The sequence below is a fragment of the Pseudocercospora fijiensis genome (assembly GCF_000340215.1).
Source record: "Pseudocercospora fijiensis CIRAD86 unplaced genomic scaffold MYCFIscaffold_5, whole genome shotgun sequence".
In the NCBI taxonomy this organism is placed as follows: Eukaryota; Fungi; Ascomycota; class Dothideomycetes; order Mycosphaerellales; family Mycosphaerellaceae; genus Pseudocercospora; species Pseudocercospora fijiensis.
The window spans coordinates 4,717,874-4,743,366 of NW_006921536.1; the positions used below are offsets into that span (position 1 = coordinate 4,717,874).

At 51.6% G+C, this 25,493-nt stretch overlaps 11 protein-coding genes across 11 annotated transcripts; 7 read left to right on the forward strand and 4 right to left on the reverse strand.

The window, feature by feature from the left end:
- Positions 1 to 1,894: 1,894 nt before the first annotated feature.
- MYCFIDRAFT_175924 (uncharacterized protein) lies at positions 1,895 to 2,970 on the forward strand (the record flags this gene model as incomplete). Its single annotated transcript, XM_007929569.1, has 9 exons — positions 1,895 to 1,943; positions 1,967 to 1,996; positions 2,029 to 2,420; positions 2,464 to 2,561; positions 2,586 to 2,622; positions 2,654 to 2,737; positions 2,769 to 2,795; positions 2,848 to 2,879; positions 2,919 to 2,970. 9 exons carry the CDS (start codon positions 1,895 to 1,897, stop codon positions 2,968 to 2,970), a joined length of 801 nt encoding a protein of 266 aa, XP_007927760.1.
- Positions 2,971 to 3,017: 47 nt separating this feature from the next.
- Positions 3,018 to 4,404, reverse strand: MYCFIDRAFT_109304 (uncharacterized protein; the record flags this gene model as incomplete). The annotated part of the gene is made up of 2 exons (XM_007929570.1): positions 3,018 to 3,331; positions 3,384 to 4,404. Coding segments are annotated over 2 exons (1,335 nt in total), but the record flags the coding sequence as incomplete, so codon positions are not given.
- Positions 4,405 to 5,406: 1,002 nt separating this feature from the next.
- MYCFIDRAFT_72290 (uncharacterized protein) lies at positions 5,407 to 6,659 on the forward strand. The gene is made up of 2 exons (XM_007928932.1): positions 5,407 to 5,509; positions 5,636 to 6,659. Exons 1-2 carry the CDS (start codon positions 5,473 to 5,475, stop codon positions 6,454 to 6,456), a joined length of 858 nt encoding a protein of 285 aa, XP_007927123.1. The 5' UTR covers positions 5,407 to 5,472; the 3' UTR covers positions 6,457 to 6,659.
- Positions 6,660 to 8,068: 1,409 nt separating this feature from the next.
- MYCFIDRAFT_82303 (uncharacterized protein) lies at positions 8,069 to 8,614 on the forward strand (the record flags this gene model as incomplete). Its single annotated transcript, XM_007929505.1, has 2 exons — positions 8,069 to 8,156; positions 8,244 to 8,614. The coding sequence occupies 2 exons, from the start codon at positions 8,069 to 8,071 to the stop codon at positions 8,612 to 8,614; spliced, it is 459 nt and encodes a 152-aa protein (XP_007927696.1).
- A 642-nt stretch (positions 8,615 to 9,256) lies between these two features.
- MYCFIDRAFT_175927 (uncharacterized protein) lies at positions 9,257 to 10,909 on the reverse strand (the record flags this gene model as incomplete). Its single annotated transcript, XM_007929572.1, has 12 exons — positions 9,257 to 9,272; positions 9,298 to 9,320; positions 9,347 to 9,417; positions 9,471 to 9,483; positions 9,507 to 9,535; positions 9,598 to 9,686; positions 9,725 to 10,183; positions 10,214 to 10,267; positions 10,299 to 10,367; positions 10,393 to 10,583; positions 10,620 to 10,661; positions 10,715 to 10,909. The coding sequence occupies 12 exons, from the start codon at positions 10,907 to 10,909 to the stop codon at positions 9,257 to 9,259; spliced, it is 1,251 nt and encodes a 416-aa protein (XP_007927763.1).
- Positions 10,910 to 11,565: 656 nt separating this feature from the next.
- Positions 11,566 to 12,747, forward strand: MYCFIDRAFT_82305 (uncharacterized protein; the record flags this gene model as incomplete). The annotated part of the gene is made up of 1 exon (XM_007929508.1): positions 11,566 to 12,747. The coding sequence occupies one exon, from the start codon at positions 11,566 to 11,568 to the stop codon at positions 12,745 to 12,747; it is 1,182 nt and encodes a 393-aa protein (XP_007927699.1).
- Positions 12,748 to 13,301: 554 nt separating this feature from the next.
- On the reverse strand, positions 13,302 to 15,194 carry MYCFIDRAFT_138889 (uncharacterized protein; the record flags this gene model as incomplete). The annotated part of the gene is made up of 2 exons (XM_007929573.1): positions 13,302 to 15,067; positions 15,119 to 15,194. The coding sequence occupies 2 exons, from the start codon at positions 15,192 to 15,194 to the stop codon at positions 13,302 to 13,304; spliced, it is 1,842 nt and encodes a 613-aa protein (XP_007927764.1).
- Positions 15,189 to 17,520, forward strand: MYCFIDRAFT_165484 (uncharacterized protein). The gene has a single exon (XM_007929574.1). It carries the CDS (start codon positions 15,670 to 15,672, stop codon positions 17,218 to 17,220), a length of 1,551 nt encoding a protein of 516 aa, XP_007927765.1. The 5' UTR covers positions 15,189 to 15,669; the 3' UTR covers positions 17,221 to 17,520.
- Positions 17,521 to 17,760: 240 nt separating this feature from the next.
- Positions 17,761 to 18,954, forward strand: MYCFIDRAFT_40303 (uncharacterized protein; the record flags this gene model as incomplete). Its single annotated transcript, XM_007928798.1, has 2 exons — positions 17,761 to 18,336; positions 18,466 to 18,954. 2 exons carry the CDS (start codon positions 17,761 to 17,763, stop codon positions 18,952 to 18,954), a joined length of 1,065 nt encoding a protein of 354 aa, XP_007926989.1.
- A 1,114-nt stretch (positions 18,955 to 20,068) lies between these two features.
- MYCFIDRAFT_82309 (uncharacterized protein) lies at positions 20,069 to 20,824 on the reverse strand (the record flags this gene model as incomplete). Its single annotated transcript, XM_007929513.1, has 2 exons — positions 20,069 to 20,212; positions 20,267 to 20,824. 2 exons carry the CDS (start codon positions 20,822 to 20,824, stop codon positions 20,069 to 20,071), a joined length of 702 nt encoding a protein of 233 aa, XP_007927704.1.
- Positions 20,825 to 21,731: 907 nt separating this feature from the next.
- Positions 21,732 to 23,728, forward strand: MYCFIDRAFT_82310 (uncharacterized protein; the record flags this gene model as incomplete). The annotated part of the gene is made up of 2 exons (XM_007929514.1): positions 21,732 to 22,960; positions 23,017 to 23,728. 2 exons carry the CDS (start codon positions 21,732 to 21,734, stop codon positions 23,726 to 23,728), a joined length of 1,941 nt encoding a protein of 646 aa, XP_007927705.1.
- Positions 23,729 to 25,493: the final 1,765 nt, after the last annotated feature.

Below are 25,493 nucleotides of genomic sequence, written 5' to 3' on the forward strand. Positions count from 1 at the left end.
TACGGTACTTTGTAGGGCAATTTACAACGTAGCGGCACTAATCTAGCAGGACAGAAATCTCGTTCAAATGCTTACTACCGGATACTAGCTAGTCGACCGAGAATCGAGAAAGAGATAGAAGCCGAGGGATACTAATACCTATATTCGCAACTACGTACGCCTATACTAGATAGAGGGCATTAAGGACAAGCATATACCGAAATACGCTGCTTATTACAATAACTATATAGGTAGCGTAGATATACACGACTAGCTACGGTTCTATTATAGCACTTAGTATAAGGCCTTTAAGCTATAGTACCCGCTATTTTACTTCCTCCTCGACGTAGCCGTAATTAACTCCTACCTTATATACCGCAATAGAGCAACTACTAACGCTATTCGAGACCTAATACTAATAAGCTAGCGCGACTATCGTATGCGACTTACTTAGAACCTAGTTTAAGAAGGTGTAGCTATATTATAGCCTATTCGAATAGCTAAACGAGAAGCGGCAATAGCTATCGTAAGAAGCCTTCCTCGTACGCCGGAGGGGCGATTTATAGGTAGACACTCTTACTCTAATTACAATACTAGCTTACCTCGTCTACGCTGCTACTACTTTAAACAAGGCGACTTACTACTAGACAAGGTACTACGGCTTAACCGCAGCTACAACTATATAATAACGGTTACTCTTATAAAGCTAAAGAAGTGCTAGCTCTATAGGTTTATAAGGACTAGCTAGCGGCTTAAGTAGTAGCCTATTATACTATAAGGTAGACGAGAATACGACGCCTCGAAGACCTACCTTAATTGCGGACCTAAATACAACCTATATAATACCTGTTAGTTTAACTAGTATAATATAGCCGACTTAAAGGCCTATCGAGTTGCTTAGAAGCTATTGTTTGCTAATAAGCGACTATTAACGGCTTCTTCTTCTACGAGCTTAGTTATTGCCTCTTCTACGAGTACTTTAGCTATTGCAACGCCGGCTCGAAGGCCTTCTACTAAGCCTATAACAATAACGATAATAATACCTTTAGCTCCTTTACTTCCTTCCTTAAATCTACTACCTTAGTCGCTAGCTTATTAAACTCGGTGCCGCTAATAACCTCTTCCTCGCTTTAAGAGCCTTCTATAGGAGGCTCTTCCTTTACCTTAACCTTACTATAAGCAGTAACGGCTTATTACTATTACTATACGTTTAAATCTACCCTTAAGTCTTTTACCTATACTTCTACCTTGTCGAGGCGCTCTATAATAGCCTTCTATTAATCGCTAGTAGTCGATAATCGCTACTTTAATAGACTCCGTAGCGGTACTAGTTGCTATACCTCGTCTATAGTTAATTTAATACCTTTCGAGTAGAGCCTATAGCGCTAACGAGACTCTTCCTTAGTACGTAAGTGCGTACGTAGCTATATTATATAAGTTAGTATGCCTATGTCTATATTCTATAGGTCTATATCTATAAACTAGTCTCTTTAGTATACTTAGCGGCATTGTATTTCTTTACTTGCTTAGGTTTAACTAGTAAAGTCAATCTCTAAGGTTGCTAGCGGTACCCTCGTTGCTAACCTTGATTAATACCCTAGCCGGAGCGAGGTCGGCTATAGGTGTAGACCCAATCGGCGTTCGACACGCTACCAAAGTTTGCATAGAAAGTGGAACCATTAGTGGGACCGGTTCGCCAAGAATCTCCGGTATGACCTTCAAAGGGATGCTACGTTGGCTGTGTCAATTTCTTGGCGCAATCTGATTGGTAGAAATCAAAATGCTGGATACCTGAGGCCTGAATTTTGACTTCACAACATACAACACCTCTATACTGTAGCAATGTCAAAGGACTGCGGCCGAGACCGTGAAGCCGACCTTCAGCATACAGTAGATAGCATGGATATTAGTCCGAATGAAGTTTAGCCTCATGCCACGTAGTCATAATCCACGACCGCCGGCTCGTGACACTTTGGATGCTGCGCAGCGATCCAACAGCACATTTTTTCAGCTCTTGGTGTATACCTCTACAACGCAGCACGACCGAAGCCTCCAGCCGGAATACTCCAGCATCCGCCAAGTGCCTCCTCGGCGATGGACCTGACCTGTTCAAATGGGCCGCCGAACATGGCAGTCCCTACGATTACCTCCCAGAAATGATCAAGAAACTAGACTCTCCTATCGTACAGGTATTCTTGAGGCCATTTGGTAGACCATGGATCATCGTCGCCGACCCATACGAAGCCCACGACATTCGCACCAGAAGATTCAAGGAGTTCGATGGATCCAATTTCTTTGGGGAAACGTTTGTGACGCTTCTCCCCAAAATGCATGTTCATATGCCGCCGACTGGAGAAGAATGGAAGTCTCATCGAAAGCTGATCGCTGATACCATGTCGCCCGCATTAGTTCTAACTCAGCTCAGTGGCCGGACCCCAAATGTGGCAGTCGACGCAAAACATCATTGCACTTTGGCGTCGGAAGGCCGAGCTGGCGCAAGGCAGACCATTTGACGCGAACAAGGATATCTTGAAAGGTGCTCTGGACATAGTGGTAGGCGCAAATGGCCGCGAAAGAGAATCGTGCAGCGCAATACATTTCCGGAGCAAATCTGACAGAACTACATATACATGCTGCCCTTCAGTCTATAGGTCCATCCATCATCATCAACAAGCTTCAGGAGCAGCGCGGTATCGTTGCGTGCCAGCGAACGAACGCGATTCTTGTCATCATGTCTCCCGCACTCGGCATCTTTCCGGTCCTGTTCTTGCTTCTTGATGCCGCCGAAGGGAGATTTTGACGCCGGGAGTTTGGGAGTTATGACTCGCTGAACTACTATTCTTGCTCCAGATGATGGACCCACAATAGAGGGCGAAGCTGAAGAGTTTCGAGCTGAAGGAGTATTAGTCGAATAGAATATCGTGCCTGAAGTCTCGAAGACGAAGAAGAAAAAAAAATGCTGGGATGTCATCGCACGTCAGAATCGCCTAAATATTGCTGCACTACTGTACTGTTTGTTGTTATCTCAAAGCTTTCATCTTCGCATAGTACCATCTCGAGATTTTAATGCCAGGGATGTCGCACGTCCGAGTGACCACCTCAGCGACGTAGAGCATAACAGGCAAGCTCAACACTACGCAAAAGAGGTAGTTTGGCTCCATAGCATACGGACCACCATCGGGCAAGAACCACCAGCTAGCGTCCTTCCACTTATTCTGGAGGTGTCCGAAACGTTTGATATCGTCATCGTTCGAGGGGATCTTGACGCCCGTCAGGTAGAAGAGGCGATCGGAGAGGAGACCGATCATTGGACCGTGGACCAGGTAAAGGGAGAAAGAGTGTCTTCCAAGATCTGTAGGTTGGGTTAGCAAGGATTCTGATAGTGATGCTTCTTCGGAACTTACACTGTGCCACGCCGGTCTCGAAGAGCCATCTAACCCATGGAATCTCCTTGACCGAGACCAAAAGCATCCATGCGGCCCAGAACAACCAGAACCATCGATAAGTGGTGTTGCCTTCTTTGTATGAGTCGGGAATAAATTTCATCAGAGTGCCCCACGCGCCGCATTTCCCGAGCACCTCCTCCATTTTCTCCGAGTCAGAAGACGGCTGACTGGCCAGCCAAAGCCCAGAAACCAGCATAAGGTGCATCAGAATGACCTTCAAGACTCGTCTCCGCTTGAAGAATCTGAAAATAGGGTCCCAAGGGAGGGATACGTGGAGGTTACTTGCTGAGAGTAGGTCCAGCTCTGCAGTAAGCATACCTGCAAAGAAGGCTCCATACCAAGCGCCTGCTGCTCCAAGGACCCAGTACAAAGTCATTGCGAATGTCAACAGGATGCGGGATCGCGTGCCGACTTGATGCGTGCAGAAGAGCCAGACAAACAGGGTCAAAGATCCTCGCAGTTCGACGGGAATGGTCCAAGTGTGCACGTTGTAGTATGTGAAGAGAAAGCCGCCTCGGAAGAAGTAGGTAAACTTCATTTGGTCCTTCCACCACGCCCATAATTCCCAAAAGATGTTCGACTGGTGCTCGGGAAATGCGGTCGTAATGCCTGTAATGTGCCAGAAGAAGGCGAGCATCAAGGTACTGAACCAAACTGGAATGAAAAGGCGTCCCATTCGGCGCACCATGGCGGCATTGAGTGCTTCGATGAAATCGTCTCGTCGTCCTTCATGGAGAAGACCAATCAATCTTCGGGGGACGACGTATCCAGAAATCGTGAAGAACAGGATGACCATGAAGTGGCCTCCAGTGAAGGGAAGACGAAGGATTGGCCATGCTGCGGGAGATGTGTTGAATGTCTGCCACCAGTATGCAGCACCATAGCAGAGTTCCAGTCCCTGGTGTGTGAAGACCGACAAGTGCATGATGCAAACGCAAAACGCAGCAACTCCGCGAAGGCCATCCAGCCATGCCGTCGGGCCTGGTCTCTTGCCGCTGCCTGGAGGCCTCTTCTCGAAGCACTCTGGCTTCAGGACGGACCAGATGCCGGACCAGGCATTTCGGATGGAAAAATTGCGAATGGCATTTCGGGCAGAAGCGGGTGCTGGTGGTGGCTTCTCATCGATCAATCCGCTCAGCAGACCCAGCTGCTGGTCTGTGTTGTGCGCCATGCTGTCGCGAAGTCCTGGCTACGATTCCGGGCAGGCCAGATCCATGGACTGGATCGCACGGTGAAGAAGGCGTTGTTGAAGCAGAAATGCAAGGACGAGAGTAGAGTTTGCCCGTCGATGCCTGCCACTGCCACTACCGACGGAACCTCGGCGATGAACCGTGGCGCTGACATGGGCACTGTGGCACGCGTGTGGAGATCGGCCACTTGCCTGGAATAGGAGACGCGACGCCATCCAGAGAGATGCTTGGCTGGACGATGGTTCCATACGAAGTTCGTCGGAGTCGGACCGTTCCTAGAAGTCTGCATTTCTGTCGTGAGAATATCGGCAGCCCGGAAGTAGTCTGGACCAAGGACTCCTTGGACACCCGCTGGTCCTCATTCACTCGCAGCAGCCGGAGTATTGATCTCGCATCGACACTGCCCGCTTCTCACTTGTAACAATCATTGGTTCACCAGCAACAACCGCTTCGTCGCCCTGCTGCTTGCCAAGATCGGACTTGCACTAGCTGCAGCAGCTTCTCGGCGAACCAGCGACCGCCCAAGCGGCCAAGGTAGTCGTCAAATGCAGGGACGAAGTCGTCTGTATATCGCGGCCAAGGAACAATGCGCGAGACTAAGGCCGCCTGCACTCGGACCAGCAAACCCTCTCTTTTGTTGTAGAATATGAGCACTCTGATGAAGTGGTGTTGTGCCTTCAAAAGTTCAAAGCCTGGCTGCTCAACATTGAACAAGACTTCGGGCCGACTTACTTAGTCAGCATTGTTTCGTCCAATCTCGCTCTCATCTCCGTTGGAGTCGACGCAGATATCGACTTCTGCTCACAGAAAATAATAACAGCACCCAACACCTTCACCCACCACTAACTTCAAACATCATGGCAGATCTCAAGTCTCGGAAGATCTCCTTCATTGGTAGGTCGCCGTGTGCTCATCCCTTCTCTCATCAATAATCCCTCTCTGTGTCCTCATCAGCCTCAGCTCCACACGTATTATCTCAACTATCTAGGTAAGTGCAATTGCTGATATGACATGCAACAGGAGGTGGCAATATGGCTGCTGCCATCATATCGGGTCTGGTGTCCAAAGGATTCGAGAAGAAGCAGGTCACAGTCTCGGAGCCATGGGACGTCAACCGACAGAAGATGGCAGATCTTGGAGTCAACACCACAGCAAACAACACTGAAGCAGCGACCGGCGCAGATATCATCATCCTGGCCATCAAACCTCAAGTGGCCAAGACAGTGTGCCAAGAACTTGCCGCATCCGCTTTCTCATCTGCAAATCCTCAGCCTTTGGTCGTGTCCATTGCCGCAGGCATAACAAGCGCAAGTCTGAAGGACTGGTGCCGGACCAAGGAAGGAAACAGCCCGGCCATCGTCCGCGTCATGCCCAACACTCCTGCTCTACTCGGGGAAGGTGCGAGCGGTCTATATGCTGAGAAAGACGTTTCAGAGAAGCAGAAGGCTTTGGCTACTGCTTTGCTTCAGAGCGTGAGCCGAGCGATCGAATGGGTAGAAAAGGAAGAGCTACTGGATGTAGTGACTGGACTCTCCGGCTCCGGGCCCGCCTACTTCTTCGCCATGGTCGAACATCTTGTCGCAAGTGCTACCAAGCTCGGCCTTTCCGAGGAACAGGCTACGAGGCTTGCCACGCAGACATGTCTCGGCGCCGGGAAGATGCTTGTGGAGGGCAAGGACTCTCCTTCCCAGCTCCGAAAGAATGTCACAAGCCCGAACGGTACAACTCAGGCTGGTCTGGAGAGCTTCGAGGCCTCTGGCTTTGCAGCGATTGTCGACAAGGCTGTAAAGGCTGCTACCGAAAGAGGAGAGGAGCTCGGCCGAACTTTAGGCAATCAATAGACGAAAAGTATGAAAGATTCGATCCCCTTGTATTCGCGTCCGAGGAGCGGCGATCAGCATGTATCGAGAAGCAAGGCGGTCATATGCGTTGATGTGGAGCCCCGCAGCGCGCGGCGTTCTAAAAGTTATAATACCTACAGCGACCAGACAAGATGCCACTTTTGATCAGCGAAATCCCCACAGCGTGTCAGTGTAAGCCTCGGTATGGTAATAGTAAAGAGTGAACTAGATCCAGATCATATCGCGGGTCCCATCCTCAGAATCGAGGTATTCTAAGTTTAGCGTAGATTTCGCTACAGTACAAATGCATCTCGGACTCCGAGAGACGAACCCTTTCGGGACCGCATTCAGATTCCCTTGCCCTGCACGATCTTGCCATAGGTACGATCTTACAGGCATTCCTAGAATGCTCGCCAGGTAGACCTAGATGAACAGGATGTTCGCAGCCGAATGATGAACAATAATCTCTGCGCGCTGACGATACTTCTCACCTCACACACATACAAAAAAAAAACAAAACCTCGGGCCCCGAACAGCTTTTCTTCGCGACCGCTTCCATCCTCACAGATTGGTCGCTGCCATTCGGACGCTACTGGATTGTCAAGTTTTCGGACTCCGAACCAGAACGGGCCCGAGCAAAGCACCATCGAAACGTTTCGGCGATCTGGATGGTGTGTGGTTGCGATTCAAGGGTTTGATTCGTGGTTAGTAGACGTGCGCTAGTGGATGGCTTCGTCGTTCGGGTTTCGGACTGCAGATGCGTGCTTCGGGTCCTACGTTTGGACTTTTTATTTGTACGACCGCCATCGCTTTGTTGGGTTTGAGATACATGATATAGTGCTTTGTGTGATGGGCGGGTTGACTGCTGGGCTGCTAAGTATGCTGCCACTGGACGATGCTTTGGCGCTGAAGCGACGCAAAACCGCGTGTCCGACGACACCATCCGTACGAACGAACGAACCTCGCACCGCTGAACGCTTTCCCGAAGCTTCTTCATTGTTCTGCGGACAGTGGTCGCATTGCGCCGTATGAAGAAGACATGGCACATTCGTGCCGCGCAAGACCTTTCCAGGCTCAATACCGCCGTTGAAGGTAGAGGGAGGATATCAAGCAGCACATTCGGACACCATGGGGATTACGAATACAGACACGGTCAATTGGACAGCCACCGCTATGCTTCCGCGGAAGACATAGACGTGGCGGAGCTCTCCTGGCTTGGCGGATGGGCACACGACATCATCGTCGCCCAGGCTTGGCAGGGCTGCCGAGACCTAGCCAGGCCTTGGTTTGCCTCCCTCCAGCACAATCTCGCGATCATGACGATGAACATCAAGACAAGCCATTGCCATGGCTCTCGGCGTTGCAAATACTGCAATGCTATCTCGTGTCTTCGCGTGCCTCAACAACGTGGTCGATATGCAAGCGCGGGAGGATGATGCATTCCAGGCACGTTCCAAGAGTCTAGAGGCCTTGTCATTCATCAAATGCTAGGAAGTCGAGTGAGGTAAGTACGTCAAGGCGAGAGACACATGGATATATAATGTTCTTCCTGCCACCCCTGTAGTGTTCTTCTTAACGACATCAAGCAACAATCCGAACCTCGAACAGATACATGAACAACACTATCCTCGAAGCATTGCCATACACACCAAGCACCATGACTCTTCAAAACACCACAATCAGCGATAACAACATGGGCTGTGAGTGCCACCAACGACTGCAACCTACTTCCCAAACCAGTCACCAGCAAACACAAATCTCCAACGGCGACCTGACTGTGCATGCAGCCGAGACATTCCCCAGCTACAGCACATCTCAAACCTCAACCCCAACAACGAAGCAATCAGACTCCCCCACAAACACCCCCTACAACAGCATTTCCTCAACAAACGCAAGCACCCAGCAAGTCGCCCACGCAGAGTCCACCACCAACGACGAATCCAACGGAGTCTCAGACCACACAGAACGCCGCCGAGGCTCAAGAGCCAACGGGCTAAGCGCAGGAAGTTCTGCGGCAAGGAGTCGCTCAAGAGGCGCGTGGGGTGAACATCGCATGGCCAAGGACGAGAAGGTTTGGGCTCAGGATAAGGAGCGGAAACATGGGAAGCTGTTTGAGAGGATTTTCGATCATAAGCTTGCGCCGGAGTTTTTGAAGTAGGGGGGAAGGTTTTGTGGGGGATGGGGGATGGAGGAGGTGGGGAGGGGATTTGTTTGTGAAGTAGGCGGGACGTCTCTAGGAAAGATACAGGAGGCAAGGAGGAGGACGGATCTGTGACGGTATTAGCGATAGTGTAGCATAGGGCACTTAATCTTGGCTTGCTTCTTTGGGCAGGGGTTCCACACACGGACTTTCATCATAGGTCTGCACGGTTTTGCCCCAAGACATGATACGGCTCCGGCTCGGGCTGCATTTCAATATCCCTTTTTGCCAACGAGCCTCGCGCTTTCTTTGATTCACATGCAACAGGCGGCTTGTGCGTGCGTGCGGGCCCGTCGCGGTACAACTCGAGCCTTCTCGCTCCTGTCAAGACCTGTATGTACAACATCAAACACGACGCATATACCATCGATTCTCGTTCGGGAGAAAAAAAAACCCCTCCCCCCCCAAAAGATATCCAAGTGCTCGTTAATAAACCACCCTCGAAGCCCCAGCAACACTACCTTTTTCAGACCTCCTAGCAGAATTTTTACGAAAATCTCATCTACTACGATATACTAACTAGTAACCACCGACGCCTGCATTCTAGCTAATACCTTACTCTCTACTTTCGATCTGAGATCTCCCACTATTGAGCGATATTTAAAAAGGTAGCTTACTTGAATTCATCATCAATTCCGCACAGAGTTCCTTCCACGCTACCACGCTATCGACAGACCCCCGGTGGTCAACCAGGCAGGCAGACACTAGATAGACTTCGCAGACGACATTGAGTGGTTGGTCAGGCACTTGGAGCTGCAATGCTATTGCATCATTGGGCTATCCAGAGGCGGCCTATATGTAATAGCGTTGTGACTCAGAAACGTACTCTGCATTTTTCAATGGGTGAAACTTCCAGCTCAGAATTCGCTATGGTTTCCTCTTAATGGCGAGCATCAGCCCCCCCTTCCATCCCCTGGATTCGTTTTCTCAGAATTTTCCACTGCTTGATCCTTCTTCAAAAGTCCCACAGCCTAAAACTTCCATGATGCTCCGTGTCCCGGCAGATCCAACAACTTCCAATTTCTCAGTCCTTCCTTCCCATTTCAATCTCCCACCCTTCCCCTTCACAATTTCCGAAACAAATCTCCCGTAGACAACGACCGCGGATGGAATCGGTTCCGGTCTTCTTCGAGAAACTTCTCATTATTCCTCCACTCCAGAGTCCCAACAACCGCATCGTAAATCTCACCCAAAGTCGCATTTGTTGCGGGCTTGAAAGCTCTCCAAACAGAAGTCGTGTCCCCTTCCAATGTCATTTGAAACTTGACCATGAGTTCTCGAGGATACACAGCTGTGGAGATGGAGAGACGACGCCATGAAGCCTCCGCTGATGCGGAATTCTGGCGGAATTCGGGTCGGAGGGCTTTGGGGAGGTAGACGGGGTGCATTCTGTAGATCTTGCGGAGTTGGAGGACTTCGTATTGGATTTCGTCTTGCTTCACAACGCTCCAGTGGTTGTGGAAGAGAGTCATCCAGTCGGCCATCCAGAGGAGTGGTGCATAGGATGATGTGTCGACGTGCTGGGCGCTTGTGTTGGACTCATTCGTTGGTCCCTACGGTGTTGAGATGGTGATTAGCTGCTGCAGATATGTAAGCATCGTCCACTTACCGCTGACTCGGAAAACATTCGGCGCTGCATGACTTTTGAGCGTCGGATGGTGTCTCGGAAGGCGACGTTGGTGCGCTGAAGCACGAATAACTGGTACGCTGGCTGAGGGATTTCATGGCCGGAGGACGCTGTAGTATGCGAAGGGAGAATTTCTGTGAGCGCCAGGAGAATCTGCTCGAGCAGCTCGTTGATGCCGAAGACTCGGGTTGATGCCATGGCTGCGGTGTTGATCAACATTAGGTCCTGAGGGGCGTGTCGCTGCAAGTTTTTATATAAGTATTTGGTGCTCCGTGATCCGTGCGGGTCAAGTGAAGCAATCTTGCAATTTGCATGTGACAGCGGAGTTTAGTTCACTTGTGATTCTGAGTTTCGGAAGCTTCCGCTGCGCACTTTTGGCTTCCGAAGTCAGATGGTCTCGCCCAGCGGCTATTCAATAATGTCGACATCACCATCGCGCAAGAGGGCGCCTCAGCGTCGAGGATGAGGCTTCCAGGCCAGAGAGGGCTGACAAGCACAGCCTGACTAAGTCGCATGGTGACCACAGCTGGAGCCGAAGCAGCCTCAATGTCCGCCTGGGTTGCCGATGTATGCCTCGGAGCCTGCGTATCTCGTATCAATTCCAGGCATCCAGAGCTCTCCTGCATTTGGCCCGCAGTCGAACTCGTTCCCAGTTCCCCAAATGCCTTTTACTGCTACGTCTTCTTGCCTGCCATCGGTGATTGCATCAATCAAACCCCATGGAGTCCCAGACATACCAGGATCCTATGGAGCGCAGCCCAGGGCACAAAACGAGATAAGACAGCTCGTGTACCACGTGGGCTCGATTTACCAAGGCCGTCGCTGCGTAAGAAACGTACCCAGCGCTATCTCCGCCGGAGGAATGTGGGTGCATGCAGATCGTCCAGCAGTTCCGTCCGGGAAAGTCACTGGTTGGCACGGTGTGACGGCGACTATGATATCAATGGCGATTATCTTGGAGTCCACTAGTTTGTTCGAGGATGGTATCGACGCATTCAAGTCCTGAAGGGTCGATGGGAGACGCATGGCAGCTGTAGGTAGGCCTTGCGGTGGTGGTGTCAGAAATGGGGACATCGAAGGGAGAGCATGCCGCAATGTGTTGGCAAGAGGCGTGGTTGTGCCGTTCAGTCTTGCAAAGTTTCGTAATAGCCTCACACTTGCTCTTGCACTTTCCTTGGCGCCTTCCCTTCGCCATGTGAAAGTGAAGCTGGTGGTCTCGGATATTTCCAAAACGTCACTTCATCACCACTTCAATTTGTGACAAGACATCGCCACAATCATCATGTCTTCGCCGCCACCAAGCAAGAAAGCGCGCACAAGCGCCGACAAAGAGAAGATGCTGGTGGCTTCACATGAGCAATGCTCGTCTCCAGAGCTAGATGAAAAGCAGTGCTCCAGATGCCACGACCTTGAGCAGATCATCGCTGGCCATCAGAAAGAGCTGCGCAGTGCTCACGTGCAAGGGGGTATCGACGTAGCTGCCCAAGAGTTCGCCGAGTGGAAGCAAAAAACCGAGGAAGAAAAGCGAGAAGCCTTTGAGCGCGGCTTGAAGGAAGGAATCAAGCATTCTGAGCAACAGAAGTTTGAGACCGAGCATGCGTATCTTCGGGGTTTGGAGGAAGGGAAGCGAATCGAGCAAGACCAAGCTGAAAAGCTTCGCACCGAAATCGTAGAGCTCAAACAACAGGAGAAAGCTTGGAGCAAGATGTTTGAAAATCTTGTGTCTGAGAAGAGAGAGATTCAGAGCAGCCTCGGTAGCCTACAAGCACAAGGTCTTCAGCAAGGGACTCCGCCAGGCCAGAGCCAGCTCCCATTGCCTTCGAGGGCGCTGCCACCTCAACAACAGCAGAATCCGATCCTTCACGGCCATGGCACCTCGATGATGTGCTCTGGCACTCTAAGGCGCCCGCACATCCCCTTGTATGTGTCCAGGAAACCGCCGCACTTCATGGATGACACTGTACTGGTGTATCGAGCCGCATCTCTCCACAAAGGGCGCACTGTGGTGGCGATTGCACCTGCATATCAGCGCGACGCGCCAAGCAGTCATGCACCGAAAGGCGGGATGTGGGTGTATGTGCGAAAAGACACATTGGTGGCACACCCAAACCCTACCCAGCACGAGCACTACCCGAAGGGTGATTGGGGAATGCACGCGGAGTATTATGGATATCAGCGTTTCGAGCCTGCGAAGCTGTGTGAGACCTCGACGCTGGCTGCGGATCGCGCGTCCACAAAAGGCCAGGTATCGCCAACCATGATCGAGAAACCTTCTGGCATGAGTATGGCTGAAGACACGGAAAAGTCGCGGACGCAATTTCTAGCTGCCCAGGAGTCCGTTGGCAGCGTCAATCAGACTCCTAACTTGACCAAGCACGACCCGCCTGAAGCCTGGCAACAAGTGATAAACAATATGGCCCTCCAGTACAGGGACCATCAGGATTATAAGGCAGGCCGCGAATGATCCGCACCATCCGGGACTGCGTCTCACTGCTAAAGTCTATGGTCGTGAGATCGATCGTTGAGGTACCCTACAAGTACGCACAACTTCCACTCCACTTCCTTGACAAGCGCAGCCAGGAGGAGCACGGGTATAAATTTCCAGAGCCTGTACATGGGCGGGAAAGCGAGTGAGGACTGGGACACCAACAGATTGTACTGGACTTTTGCAATGGTACTTTCCAAGAGAGTACAGTGTCCGGATGTCGGCTTCATGGTTATGGTAGGCAAGCAAGTTGGAATCCAGACCGAAGATGAGCTCAAATAGTCAAAGTGAGGAGGAAAATGGCGGATCGTAACTTGCAAGAGTCAGATGCCATCTATTGAGCTGTCAGCGACGGTGGGTACTCTATGCAAATCACCCCTAACATCGCATGTCCGCTACCGCGTCTCACTTCTCCTCAAAGAATGATTGAAGAAGCACGTGAGCTTCACATAACCTTTCCCTTTCCTCATCGCGGACTTCCTCATCGACGAAAGTTTCTTGCGCGTCAAAAACGATCTCCAGGCCGTCGACTCCTAGTACGGCTGACATTCTCTCTTCAGCCAGTCGAGTGTGAGTTGATCCTCCTTAAAGAACCGGCACGTCTTCTCGTAAACCTCCTTGTGGTAGTCATTAAGCCACCTCTTCTCCGCGTTAGTAAGTAAGCTGACGTCGATAAGTTTCCTGCACATTGGGACCATGGTGACATGTTCGAAACCAAAGTACGGTTTGTCGCCGAAATTGTACCTTGTCTTGACTTCTTTGACCATGATCACGTTCTCGACTCGAACGCCGAAGCTCCCGTCCTCGTAGTATCCTGGTTCGTCTGATATAACGTTGCCGACGCTGAGAGGTACCTCGCTGTATTGAACCCTAGTACCGATACCGATCGGCCCCTCGTGAACGTTCAGGAAAGAGCCGACGCCGTGGCCAGTGCCGTGGCGGTATTCGAGGCCATTCTGCCATAGGTACTGTCGTGCGAGGGTGTCGAGAGCGAAGCCTGATGTGCCTTTGGGGAAAACAGCAAGTTCGAGACCAATGTTTCCTTTGAGAACAAGTGTGTAAGCCTCGATTTCCTTGGCACTGGGCGTTCCAAAATGTAAAGTCCGGGTGGTATCGGTTGTGCCGTCGAGGTATTGAGCGCCAGAATCGCAGAGGTATACTTGCGTAGGGTCAATGACTGAACAATTGCCTGGTTCTGGCTTGTAATGAATGACAGCGGCATTCGGACCGGTGGAAGAGATTGTGTCGAAAGATAGGCCGACGAACTTGTCGTGCATTGAACGGATCTGCTCCAGCTTATCTGCCGCTTGCACTTCATCCAGCGTCGCCTTCTCGTTGACAAGCTGGTTTTCGAGCCAAGCGAAATACTCAATCAGAGCAGCACCATCTCGAATATGGCAGTTTCGCATGCCTTCGAGCTCAACAGGGTTCTTCACAGCCTTGGCATCTCCGACCGGCGATCGTGCCTCATCAACATTCTCCTCGCCACCGAGAGCACGCGAGAGTGCCCAAGAGGCTTTGGTTGAGATTAGATATTTGCGCTTTGGTTGGCTAGCATTTGTCGCTGGCTGTTCTGATGCAAGTGTTTCCAGGTCAGAGAAGATGGCGTCGTAGGGTCTGATGGTGACTCCCTTAAGATGCTCCTTAAGATCTTCAGACAGCTTCATTTCGTCGACATAAAGGCTGGCTGTGGTTGGCGTGATTATGGCGTATGAGAAGAAGACTGGGTTGTATGGAATATCGTTGCCGCGCAGGTTGAACAGCCAGGCGATCTCGTCGAGCATGCTGACCACGAAGCCCGCGGCTTTCTTCTTGTCAAGTTCTTTGCGCAATTCCTCAATCTTCTCCTCCCACTTCTTGCCAGCATATTCCAAGCCGAGTAGCCTAACAGGCTCGTTAGGCATTGGTGGTTTGTCCTTGGCCCAGACTTTGTCGACGAGGTTCTCTGCGATTGCCACGAGCTCCCCGCCGCCTTTCTTCCTGATCTTATCACCAAGCTTCTTGGCCTCGGCCGATGTCACGACAGTTGGGTCGACAGCCACGGTCTTTCCTCCTTCTGCTTGCTCGATGGTCCACTCCTGCCATGTTGGCACATCTTGAAGACCCTGCTTCAGTAATGTCCAGTTGTCGTCGAGTTGTCGGCTCGCTTGGTTGAAGTATCGGCCATCTGTTGCTAAGGCTGCTTTGTCTTGTGATATGACTGCTGTGCCTGCGGAGCCGGAGAAGCCGGAGACGAATTGGCGCCTGGCATCGGCGGCGGCTATGTATTCGGAAGAATGGGCGTCTTCGCTGGGAACAACTAGCGAATGGTCAGTCAGCCATTGCTGCGCGTTATGCGTGATGGGCATACTGTATATATCTACCTTGGCTTCTTGCATGAGGTGCCGCAGCCGCATGATGCGGTCAGTGGTGTCGACCTTCTCCATGTCGACGGGTCGGAATGGCCTCGGTGATGATGAGAAATAACGGAGCGGCGCGCGAGCAGAGAAGGTAAATGCTCGCGTAACGATGGGCAGCATCACCTGCAAGAGACAGAATCGCGTCAAGAACAAAGATGCCAGTACAGTACATCAGCCAAGCCGGGGGTGTAGATGTCGCCGATGTCTCCGCACAGTAGCTGCAGGCACGACCTCAGCATTTCTGGGCCCGATAGAACTACGGAGTAAAACTCGCGTCTCAGAAAAAAAGTCGCGTGCGCTGCAAGACTCTGCCATTGACCCAACAACATCATCGACACGACCTTCATCGACATCGTCTTGAGCCGAGGAGGTAGTGCTGCAAGCTTTGACGAGTCTTTAGAACTACTGTACCACCGGCCAGTGCCGCCGGACAGCGTTAGCATCCAGCCAGAGTCGCCTGACTTCACTCCTGCACATCGCGGCATCGCAAGAAGCATCAAAAATGGCCATGGCCACCAAAGGCACCATCGCCAAACGACTGTTTGCGGGAGTGGCCCACGTTCGCCACTACTCGGTTCCAGCCTACCGCGCCATACCGGCCGCAAAACAGAAATACGTCCCTACGTCTGGCACCTACCCAAAAGGATTTCTTGCTGGAAGCGCTTTTGCAGGCGTCAAGGCGAGCAACACCAAATATGACGATCTGGCCTGGGTTACGTCTGAGACGCCATGTCCAGCGACCGCAACCTTCACGCAAAACGTCTTCAAGGCCGCGCCTGTTCTCAAGTCCAAAGAATTCTTGATCGCCCGGAAGTCAGAAGGCTTTCGAGGCGTCATTGTCAACTCTGGCTGCGCCAATGCTGTCACGGGCTCCTTAGGCCTCGAACACGCGGCAACTATGGCCCGAGAGACCGACAAGCTATTCAACCCTGCTGCTAGCGACGACGCCACGCCTCAGACTCTGGTTATGAGTACCGGCGTCATTGGCCAGCGTCTTCCCATCGACAAGATCACAGCTGCTATCCCCAAGCTCCAGCGGAACGTCGGAAATACTCACCAACACTGGCTTAATGCTGCCAAGGCCATCTGTACCACAGATACCTTCCCAAAGCTGCTCTCTCGCACCTTCACATTACCATCGCACCCAGACACCATCTACTCCATCGCCGGCATGGCCAAAGGTGCAGGCATGATTCACCCCAACATGGCTACACTCCTTGGAATGATCTGCACCGATGTCAAGATTGACTCAACGGCAATGCGTATGCTACTGACTCGTGCAGTCAACTCTTCTTTCAACTGCATCTCCATTGATGGCGATACAAGCACCAATGACACTGTCGCCTTCTTTGCTAATGGGGCTGCGGCACCTAGCAATGTAACGCCCTTGTTCTATTCGAAGATCAAAGGCGAACGTGGTCAGTCTGGGCGAGGAGTGAAGATTGTGTCCAGCAACGATATGATTGAGATGGAAAAAGTGTTGACAGACTTTGCTCAAGATCTTGCCAAACTGGTTGTTCGCGATGGTGAAGGTGCCACGAAATTTGTCACAATACGTGTCAAGGCGGACACAAACTATACCAATGCACGACGAGCCGCCGTCTCCATCGCTCGCTCTGCACTGGTAAAGACAGCACTATACGGCAAGGACGCTAATTGGGGTCGCATTCTGTGTGCAATTGGCCACGCCCCAGGGATCATGGACAGCCAGGAGATCAGGACATCGGACTTGCAGGCTGCGAGAATCGCGAGGGAGCCTGCAAAGGAGAAATGGGTCAAGGCCGAGCGGGCGGTAATTCCATCGCAGACATCAGTCAGCTTCATCCCCGCCGACGGCTCCGAGGAGCTCAAGTTGCTGGTTCGCGGCGAGCCTGAGCAAGTAAACGAAGCGCGCGCCAAGCAGATTCTAGAGATGGAGGACTTGGAGATCCTGGTCCGACTAGAGGACAGCGATTACACTGAGAAGCGCAAACCTGCTGTGAAGGAGGCAGTTTACTGGACGTGCGACTTGAGCCATGAGTATGTCACGATCAACAGCGACTACCGCACGTAGCCCAAGCTGGCATTTTCGGCTGTCAATCAGATGGCATTGTATTACGATGGGATTCAAGATGCTCTTCAGCTTCTGCAAAGCTGTTGCGCCCGACAATTCGCCTTCATATAGAGGTCGACGACCGGATCGTGGTGCGGAAGCTTGGCAAAGGAGGCCTCTGATGAGTGGGTTGAAGGGGACTGGGCGTGGCGTGAGTGAACGTAGAAGGATGACTCACTTAGGAATTGTAGTTGCAATTGTATTATAGGCTTACATACAGTAGACTGATCTCAGTCTTCTCATACGTTGCAGATGGCCGTGTCTTATTTCTCCAATCGAAAGGTATAGTGGCGTCGAGATCTGATGCGTGCCTCGACGAGGGTCTCGCATGCCACTTCAGCAGTACTTACACGGACTGGATAGCAAAGTGTCGGGATCATGCTGCGGTGATAAGAGGTGAAGTTGTTGACGTACAGTAGTTCTAGCTTCGCCAGCGCGGCTCCACCTTGAAGCTTGTCGAGCGCTGCACTTGCGGTCCACGTCGCAACGAACACCTCAATCATGAGCCCACCGACACAGAACACACTGCATCTCAGCGAAGACGACATCTTTCGAACTTCGAGCCAATTTCGCCTGTGGTCCTTCGCACCCGGACAGCTCGCTGCGCAACGCCGGAAAACACACGAGCTCGCCCTCGCCCGCGCGAAGCAATATCTCAGCCAGCAAAATGGCAATGGTGCTGCCTCAAATGGCCACACAAACACACCAGAATGCCTGACCGCCAATGAAGAATTGCGGCTCGTGCAAAGATATGGTGAAATCATTCGCGTAACAGCGACCCAGCTCAAATGGCCTACACACATTGGCATTACCGCGATCCAGTATCTGAAGCGCTTCTACCTGAGCAACAGCTGTATGACCTATCCTCCAAAAGAGATTTACAAGACCGTCATGTTTCTCGCCAGTAAGACTGAGGCATTCCACTTGCCGCTCAGCCAATTCAGCAGGAGTGTCAGCTCCGAGCCGGATACCGTCCTCGCGCCAGAGTACAAGATCATGCAAGCACTGCGCTTCACTCTAGATGTACGGCAGCCATCGCGAGGTCTCAAAGGCACATTGATGGAGCTGCTGAATATGGTAGAGGGCATGATCGGACCTGTGCCTGGCGCAGAGGAGACGGATGGGAAGGAAATTCAGAAGCGGCTTTTTGAGCTAAAGGCGCCAGCAGATGGCAACAGAACACAGTGGCGCGCAAAGTCCCCCAAGGCAGACATCAAGCAAGCTCGTGACAGGGTACAGCTCGCATTCCAATCTGCAAAGGAACTCCTTGATTCTACGGCCTCTCTTACAGACGCCTACTTCCTCTACACCCCCTCGCAAATGCTCATGGCTGCTCTCGAAGTCGCAGATGCCCCGCTCCTCCACTTCTACCTCGCCACGAAACTCCCCTCTTCGTCACCAATCCGCGCCAAGATACTATCTACAATCCACTCCTGTGCGGGAATGCTTGCAGCTTACGATCCGAACAGCTCCATGAAGAAAGAGGAACGAGCCGAGCTTGAAAAGAAGTTGGAGGCATGCAGGGATCCGAACACTAGAGATTTGGTCAAGGTGCATGCTGCGGTCAAGAGAAATGGTGCTGAGGAAGGTATGGTCAGCGAGCAGGACGCTAAGAGGAGAAAGCTTGAGAGGGAGAAGAGTAATAAGGAGATGGATGATCTGTTTGGGCCGAGTCTACCGCAGGCTAAGGGCTGAGGTTTGAGGAGAGCCCAGGAACAGGACACAATGTCATATTGGAGCAAGAAGAGCCCTTTGGTTTGGATGCACAGGGACAGGTATCACGAGAAGCGCTTGCTTCCCCCAGATGCCACACGCGGAGCATCAGAAAGCACTTGCCGGGCCTGCAAGCTCCCCGGTATTCCACGTCGAGAGTCAGCGACGCTCAAAAGTCGCCATCTAGTCGCGGCAGAAGCTGTTTGAGCATGGGCGTTTGCAGGAACGTACACCAGGAAGTCCTGAAGGCATACAGCGATCAACACAACTGCACGTAGATCGCGGCTCGTCATTTCGCTCCAGGAAAAAATGCAGAGGCTTCTGTGCCGCTCGAACCCACCCAAAATCCTCGCCTCTACGTTTTGCGAGAATTGAAATGTACCAAGCGAGGTAATCTACATCAGTAGCTACGTCAGAGACTCTGTTTCTACTATCTTCCCTCATTCTAGTCTCGGGAACTACTGTGAGACTCGGAGATGTTGAAGTACTATCGATGTGAGGTCTGGTGATCTTTGTGCAAGCTCACTCCAGATCAAGCGCGTGCTTCGTGGAGTGATAGAATATTGGCACACATTTAATCGTACCAGAATCGTTTTGGACGTTGAATCGAAGTCCTGGACAATGAAATGAGGTGTTATGCAGGGGTATGGATAATCTGCATTGCCGGCTAAAAGAGAGAGCTGCAGTGTAATTGATTGATCCTACTTGTCTCTATGCCCTTGATCTCGTTGTGAGCCTGTCTAGCTTGATTCAAGCACGAGCTTCTAAATAAGACTGGCCTCGTTCGCGAATTGTTCCCGCGAGGAATTCTCCTGCTTCACTCCAGAAACTCTTTCGCATCATGTCCGGCGTCAACACAGCTCCCGACACACAAACCCAGCTCATCAAAGCCCTTCTCCCACGCGAAGACGTCCTAAAAGCAAGACCGAAATACTTCTCCCTGCTGAGTCCGACAGGAATTCTAAAACCCAACACCGATCCAGTGGAAGGTATTTACAACACATCACACGAGATGTGTCAGCGATGGTCGAACGTTTTGCGTCCTGCCGATGGACTATAGGCCGGCACACGTCAATGTCCATCATCCTGCAATGGCTTATTGCCTCAATGCCTGATCGATCACATCAACAAGCTTCGCTGGCTGACTTATGAAAGGGTCGTGGCCTGCATCAATCCTCGCAATATGCAGGCCGTGCTCCTCGGCCATCTTCTCTTGCCAATCTGCAGGCACACACTTGTCCTACAATCATGTCAGCCTGTCGAGTGCCGCGTCCTGTAGCGACGCGGGCCTCACCTGTTCAGTCAAAATACACCATACTTGACATTGCTTCCACGACTCGCTTCTCTCATCTGGCGAACCCGCCATACCCTGATACACCAGCGCGTCAATATACGGCTGGGCATCCGCTTCCGCCATATCATTAAAGAAAGCCTCCATCGCCTTATGGCATTCAATAGTGCCATCGACTCTGCCAAAATCTGCATATCCCTTCTCAAAGAGGAATTTCGTGACAGGACCGTACTCGAGGAACGACCCCAACATCATGATTACAAGTTTGTCTTTGGCATCTGGTTGCGCCGCAAGAATATCGTGAGTCGCTGCAAGTCCGACTGGCCCAGCTGCACTGTGCAAAATGAGTGCAACGCGGCCTTTCTTGAGCTCGGGTTCGATGACAGATACGAATGACTTGACGGCGTCCTCGGCAGTCATCGTCTTGTCTCCTGCGGAAACCAGCGGGTGAGGGATCACTTTGTATCCGGCTGTCTCGAAGTGAGGCAGAATAGGCTTGATGTGTGCTTCTCGATGCCATGCTCCAGAGCAGAAAATTATGGCGGGCTTGTTTTCTGACATGATGGTCGGCGTGCTGACTTCGCTGGTAGGTTAGGTTGGAAGAATTGGAGATGGCTTGCTCAGCTGAGTTAGGTAGGCTAGGCAGGCAGACCAAGTCTTTCGTGCTCCTACGCGGGATCCTGCCTTAGGATTCGGGTTCGCGTTTCCATATGCGCCACGTCTTAGCTTGCAGACGCAGACCTATGCATAGGACTGCACAAAGATATCTCGCGTGTACAGAAGACACAGTCAGTAGTGGTATCGCAACTCTTGTCTCACGCAGAGCAAGCCAACTGTTTTGATAGGCATACCTAAGGTCGTCACAAAATTACTGGAACTGGCCACTCTTCAATCGGACACAATGAGGCGACGAGGTCTTCCGCTCCTCCCTGTCTAGGACTAGAAAGAGCCTTCAAGAGGACCATTCTACATACGTAAAACTGCTTTCGCTGAGCCAGGAAACGACGGCTCGCTCGCTTTGATACCCATCTTGAACAACTCTGAGTCTGAGAACTACACGCGAGAAGGATCAACTCTTGGCGCTCCATTGAACGCCGAGCAGCGAGCGCCGAGCAGAAAGACCGAGCAGCTGAGGGTTCGGATTCAACTTCCTCGACGGACCTTGATCTGTTCTCCAACAACATCCATATCACCAGCCATGTCCATCGATCGAACTTACAAAGCCACGCCAGCAAGTGTTGTGCGAACAGTCCCGGCCAAGCGTCGTAATGGCAAGCTCCAGAGTTGTGAACCATGCAGGAGACGAAAGCTTAGTTGTGACCATAGGATCCCGTCTTGTAGTCGTTGTTTACGAAGAGGCCATCCACAGTCTTGCTATTACCACCCAGCGCCAATGACAACACAGTCGGACGCAATGTTGCTTACGCCTTCGCTGTCCAGTCTTTCTTCGCCCGATGCAACCACGACCATGACCACGGCAGCCTCGCAACCGATATTAAGACTTCACACGCCGAAGCCGTTGCAGCATCAGAGCTCTGCTACGAGAGCAGAAAGCGTTCCGCCATCTGGAAGGCTGCAAGAAATCCTGAGTGTGCCTTCTGCAGGCATTCTTATGGAAAGTGCTTCCACGCCACGAGCAGTGGGATACCTTGGCGAGATCACTTCTGCTGCTGTAGTTGCTGAAGTCAACAGCAGTCTTGGGATTCCTACCCACGACGGACTAATAGAACCACCGAAGGACCGTCTCACTGAAGATTACATTCGCAGCGGGGTCGAAGTCCTTGGATTTCTGCAAGACATCGAGAAGATCAGGGAGTTGCTTAGTCGATGGTTCAAATTCGGAGACGGATTCATGCTTTATCGACCTCTCTATGAGATATGGCTTGAAGGCCTAGCGCCAGTTCTGGAAGATTACTCTAACGGCAAGGGCTTGGAAAGCTTGGCCGCTACCATTTGGTGCAATACGCAGTGCTCTCTAACCTGCGGCAAGAATACCACGCTCCAAGAATGGGCGTCTGCTGCCACTGGTGACCGCCTGAGATGGGAGACCATCGGGCTGCTGCTGTCAATCATCGGCCTTCTTTCTGCTAGTCTACCTCCATGGGATACCGTCTTCAAGGGATCGTATGGCAGAGATGACCTGATGCACACTACGCTCAAGCTGGTGGAAATCTGCATTGATCTTTCGAAACGATCGGGAACCCGCAACGAATTGCTGCTGTGCTTGCTATACGAGAGAACCGTGATCATCTCGGGCATACAGGGCGACACTTCCAGCGAGGTATGGGAGTCGTACAGTGGAGTGTGTGACGTGGCCATCCTTCTCGGCCTTCACTTGGACAGCCGAGCAAATTCTCAGACGCCGTTTTTCCTGGCGGAGCTAAGGGCGAGGATCTTCAATGTTATCTTTAGCATGGACAAGTTTCAGGGCACCTTCCTAGGTCGTCCGCCTCGACTGAGCTATCGATACTGCCATGTCCCATTTCCAAAGGACATCACCGACGAGGAAATGTTGCTTCCATGGCCCGAATTGCAGGCACGGCTTGCGCAGCTTGATGCCAATGGCGGCTGGTCAAAATCTGGCAGTGTTGGAAGATGTGGCTGGCGAAGAGCTTGGTCAGCGCGACATGAGCTGCGAGAAGATGTTCTTGAAGTGGTGATTGGTACTAGTAACATCGATCTCGAGGCTAGTATAAGGTAGGCGATTCCCTCACGTGCACACTTATAATATCTACCTAACTCTACTCTGCCAGGTCTATTCGTGCTAGAGAAAAGGAAGCCAGCGAATCACTTCCCCCATTTTGTCGTGGACTAGACCCAGAAGACCTGCTGACAAGACTAAAACGTGACCCTACGCATCACATTCCAGGAAGAGGTGTGGAATGGCGCCCTGTGGATCTCTTGTGTTTTCTTTCGATGCACTTCGGCATCCGGCATACCGACTTCTTGTTGGAGCGAGCGATCTTCAACAAGACCAAATGCGATTCGTCACGCCTGATTGCGTCTGCGAAAGCAGTCCTGAAACTGGTTTTAAAAGCTCATCAAGTCCGAGACTTCCTCTACGAGTTCCAGCTGGATTTTACTGACATGTTGGCGTTTTATGCGGTCCCGGTCGCAGGCGTTCTTGCCATCGAAATGCTGAAGCGTGACCAGTTGAACGATCTCTGCGACACCTTTCCTCGATCGGAGACACTTCAGCAGCTAGGCGTTCTGGTCCCTGCTTTGGAAGCTGTGAGGCCAGATGAGGGCAATTACAAGTTATGCTCAATGGGCCTCAATGCTATCAGAAAAGTGCTCGATCAGCTGCTGTCAAAACCTTCAGGCCGTCCGATTGCCATCGATGGCCATCAAGGACATGCGTTTGAAGACGCACAATTTGGAGTTGGCATTGGCAACGATGCAGACTTTCTCCAGTGGCTTGGGAATGTTGACTTCGACACCAATGGCTGGCTGGACTCGCTTTGAACTGGATTCTGGTAATCGTAAATGCTTTGGTACTCCTCGGCGAACTGGATGAACCCAGCAGCTTGTATGCCAACCTTCTCGATCCGCCACAATCACAGGTAGTAGGATGGCGGCAGCTGGGGAACATGTTAGCATACTTCTTCTTGGTGTCCACTTTGACATTCAGACTTACTGCGCTGTCAAAAGCATCTGCTGACGTTGAGACCGAGTTTCGTGGCGAATCAAGTCTCTCGTCCGCTCTACGACGATAGTACTTGCAAGGGCACTTCCACGATCAGAGGTGCGTGTGCAACCTCGGAGAAGCGGAGCTCAACCTTGACACTGTATCGGACATTCGATAGCGGAGAAGCAAATGTGGGAACGAGGGTGGAATTTGGTCGAATGGCAACAGGATTTGTGGCCTCGAATGAGGCCAACATGGTCGACTGTCGCACGTTGCGCTGATCCCAGCATAGAGGATCCACCTTCCACGATTCAGAGTGGACCGTTTCATTCCGGAGCCGCAGGTATTTGTTCGATTGCATCAAGCGTGTACTTGCCACCTCTTTCAGTGGCATTGTCGAGAAATAGACGTGCCGGACGAGATCAAGATGCACTTCGCAGCTCCATCGTGGCGGCGGCAGGCTCCCTTTGCAAGCTTGCTCGGAACATAAGGTGGTTCGTACGCGGAGCATTCCCTGCGTTCGATCGGGTGACCCGTCTGAGAACATCGGAAGAGGCTGTGGTTCGCACGACGAAAGCGTAATTCTGCCAAGATGCGTTCTCAAAATCCGCCTCCTCAATTCCTTGGTTGTGGTCATCTGGAATTCTCCCGGAAAGTCATCTGTGCTCACCGGCGGACTGGCATCGATCCACGGCGTGAAAGAAATCTCGCGGGAGGCCTGGCACTTCAGTAACTGCGCTCGTGGACGGTCTCGATACACTGCTGTGGCCCGAATGGTGTAATGTATCAACGGCTGCATGCACCGATTGCCTCGTAGATCTAACGATATCTTGCCGCTCGAAAATGTAGGTGGCAACATCGATAGTTGAGAGTTCCCGTCATCAGTCGGGAAGCACTGCGAAGCAATGCGGAATTTGAACGGCATGGAGCAAAGCTGGATTTCGTCAACGATTTGCATCACCTGCTCCTGTTGCGGTATGGCTTGTGACTGTCTTAGGAACTGTAGTCATGGTGAGTGAGTCTATTGTTTGCAATTTTGAAGTTGTTACGCTTTCGCTGACCTCGTATTGAACAGCTGAGATATAATTCTCCACCTCTACCCACGTTCTCATGATCCCTGAGAAGGTAGGTCAGTACTCGACATTTCGTGATATTGGGCCAACCTTGATCACCTTCGAACGATACAAGCACATGGCACGCCTCGAAAGGTCCCGCGACGTGAAGGTGTATATGCCCTATAAGCAGGTCCCCGGGATGATACGAACGGTTACACATTCCTTCGTCCGTGTCGTCCTGGAGTGCAATGCGAAGGCTGCCACGCGGTGCTTGAAAACTTGCATTACGAACTGACATTAGGAGGAAATCTTCTCGTCAACAAGTTTGGAGAGAAGTCATCAATGTAGTGTCTAGCGTCCCGTGTCCACCTTGAAGCTTGCGAGGCCTATGAAATATATATCTTGACTTGCCACTGCAGTATGCGCGTGATGTTGAGCCCTGTGGACCAGCGCCCGCCCGCTCGCTTTCCTTCGCCTATTGGGAATCACGCACTATATCAATCAGCATGAACCACACAGATATATCCGAAGCATACCAATCTTGCTT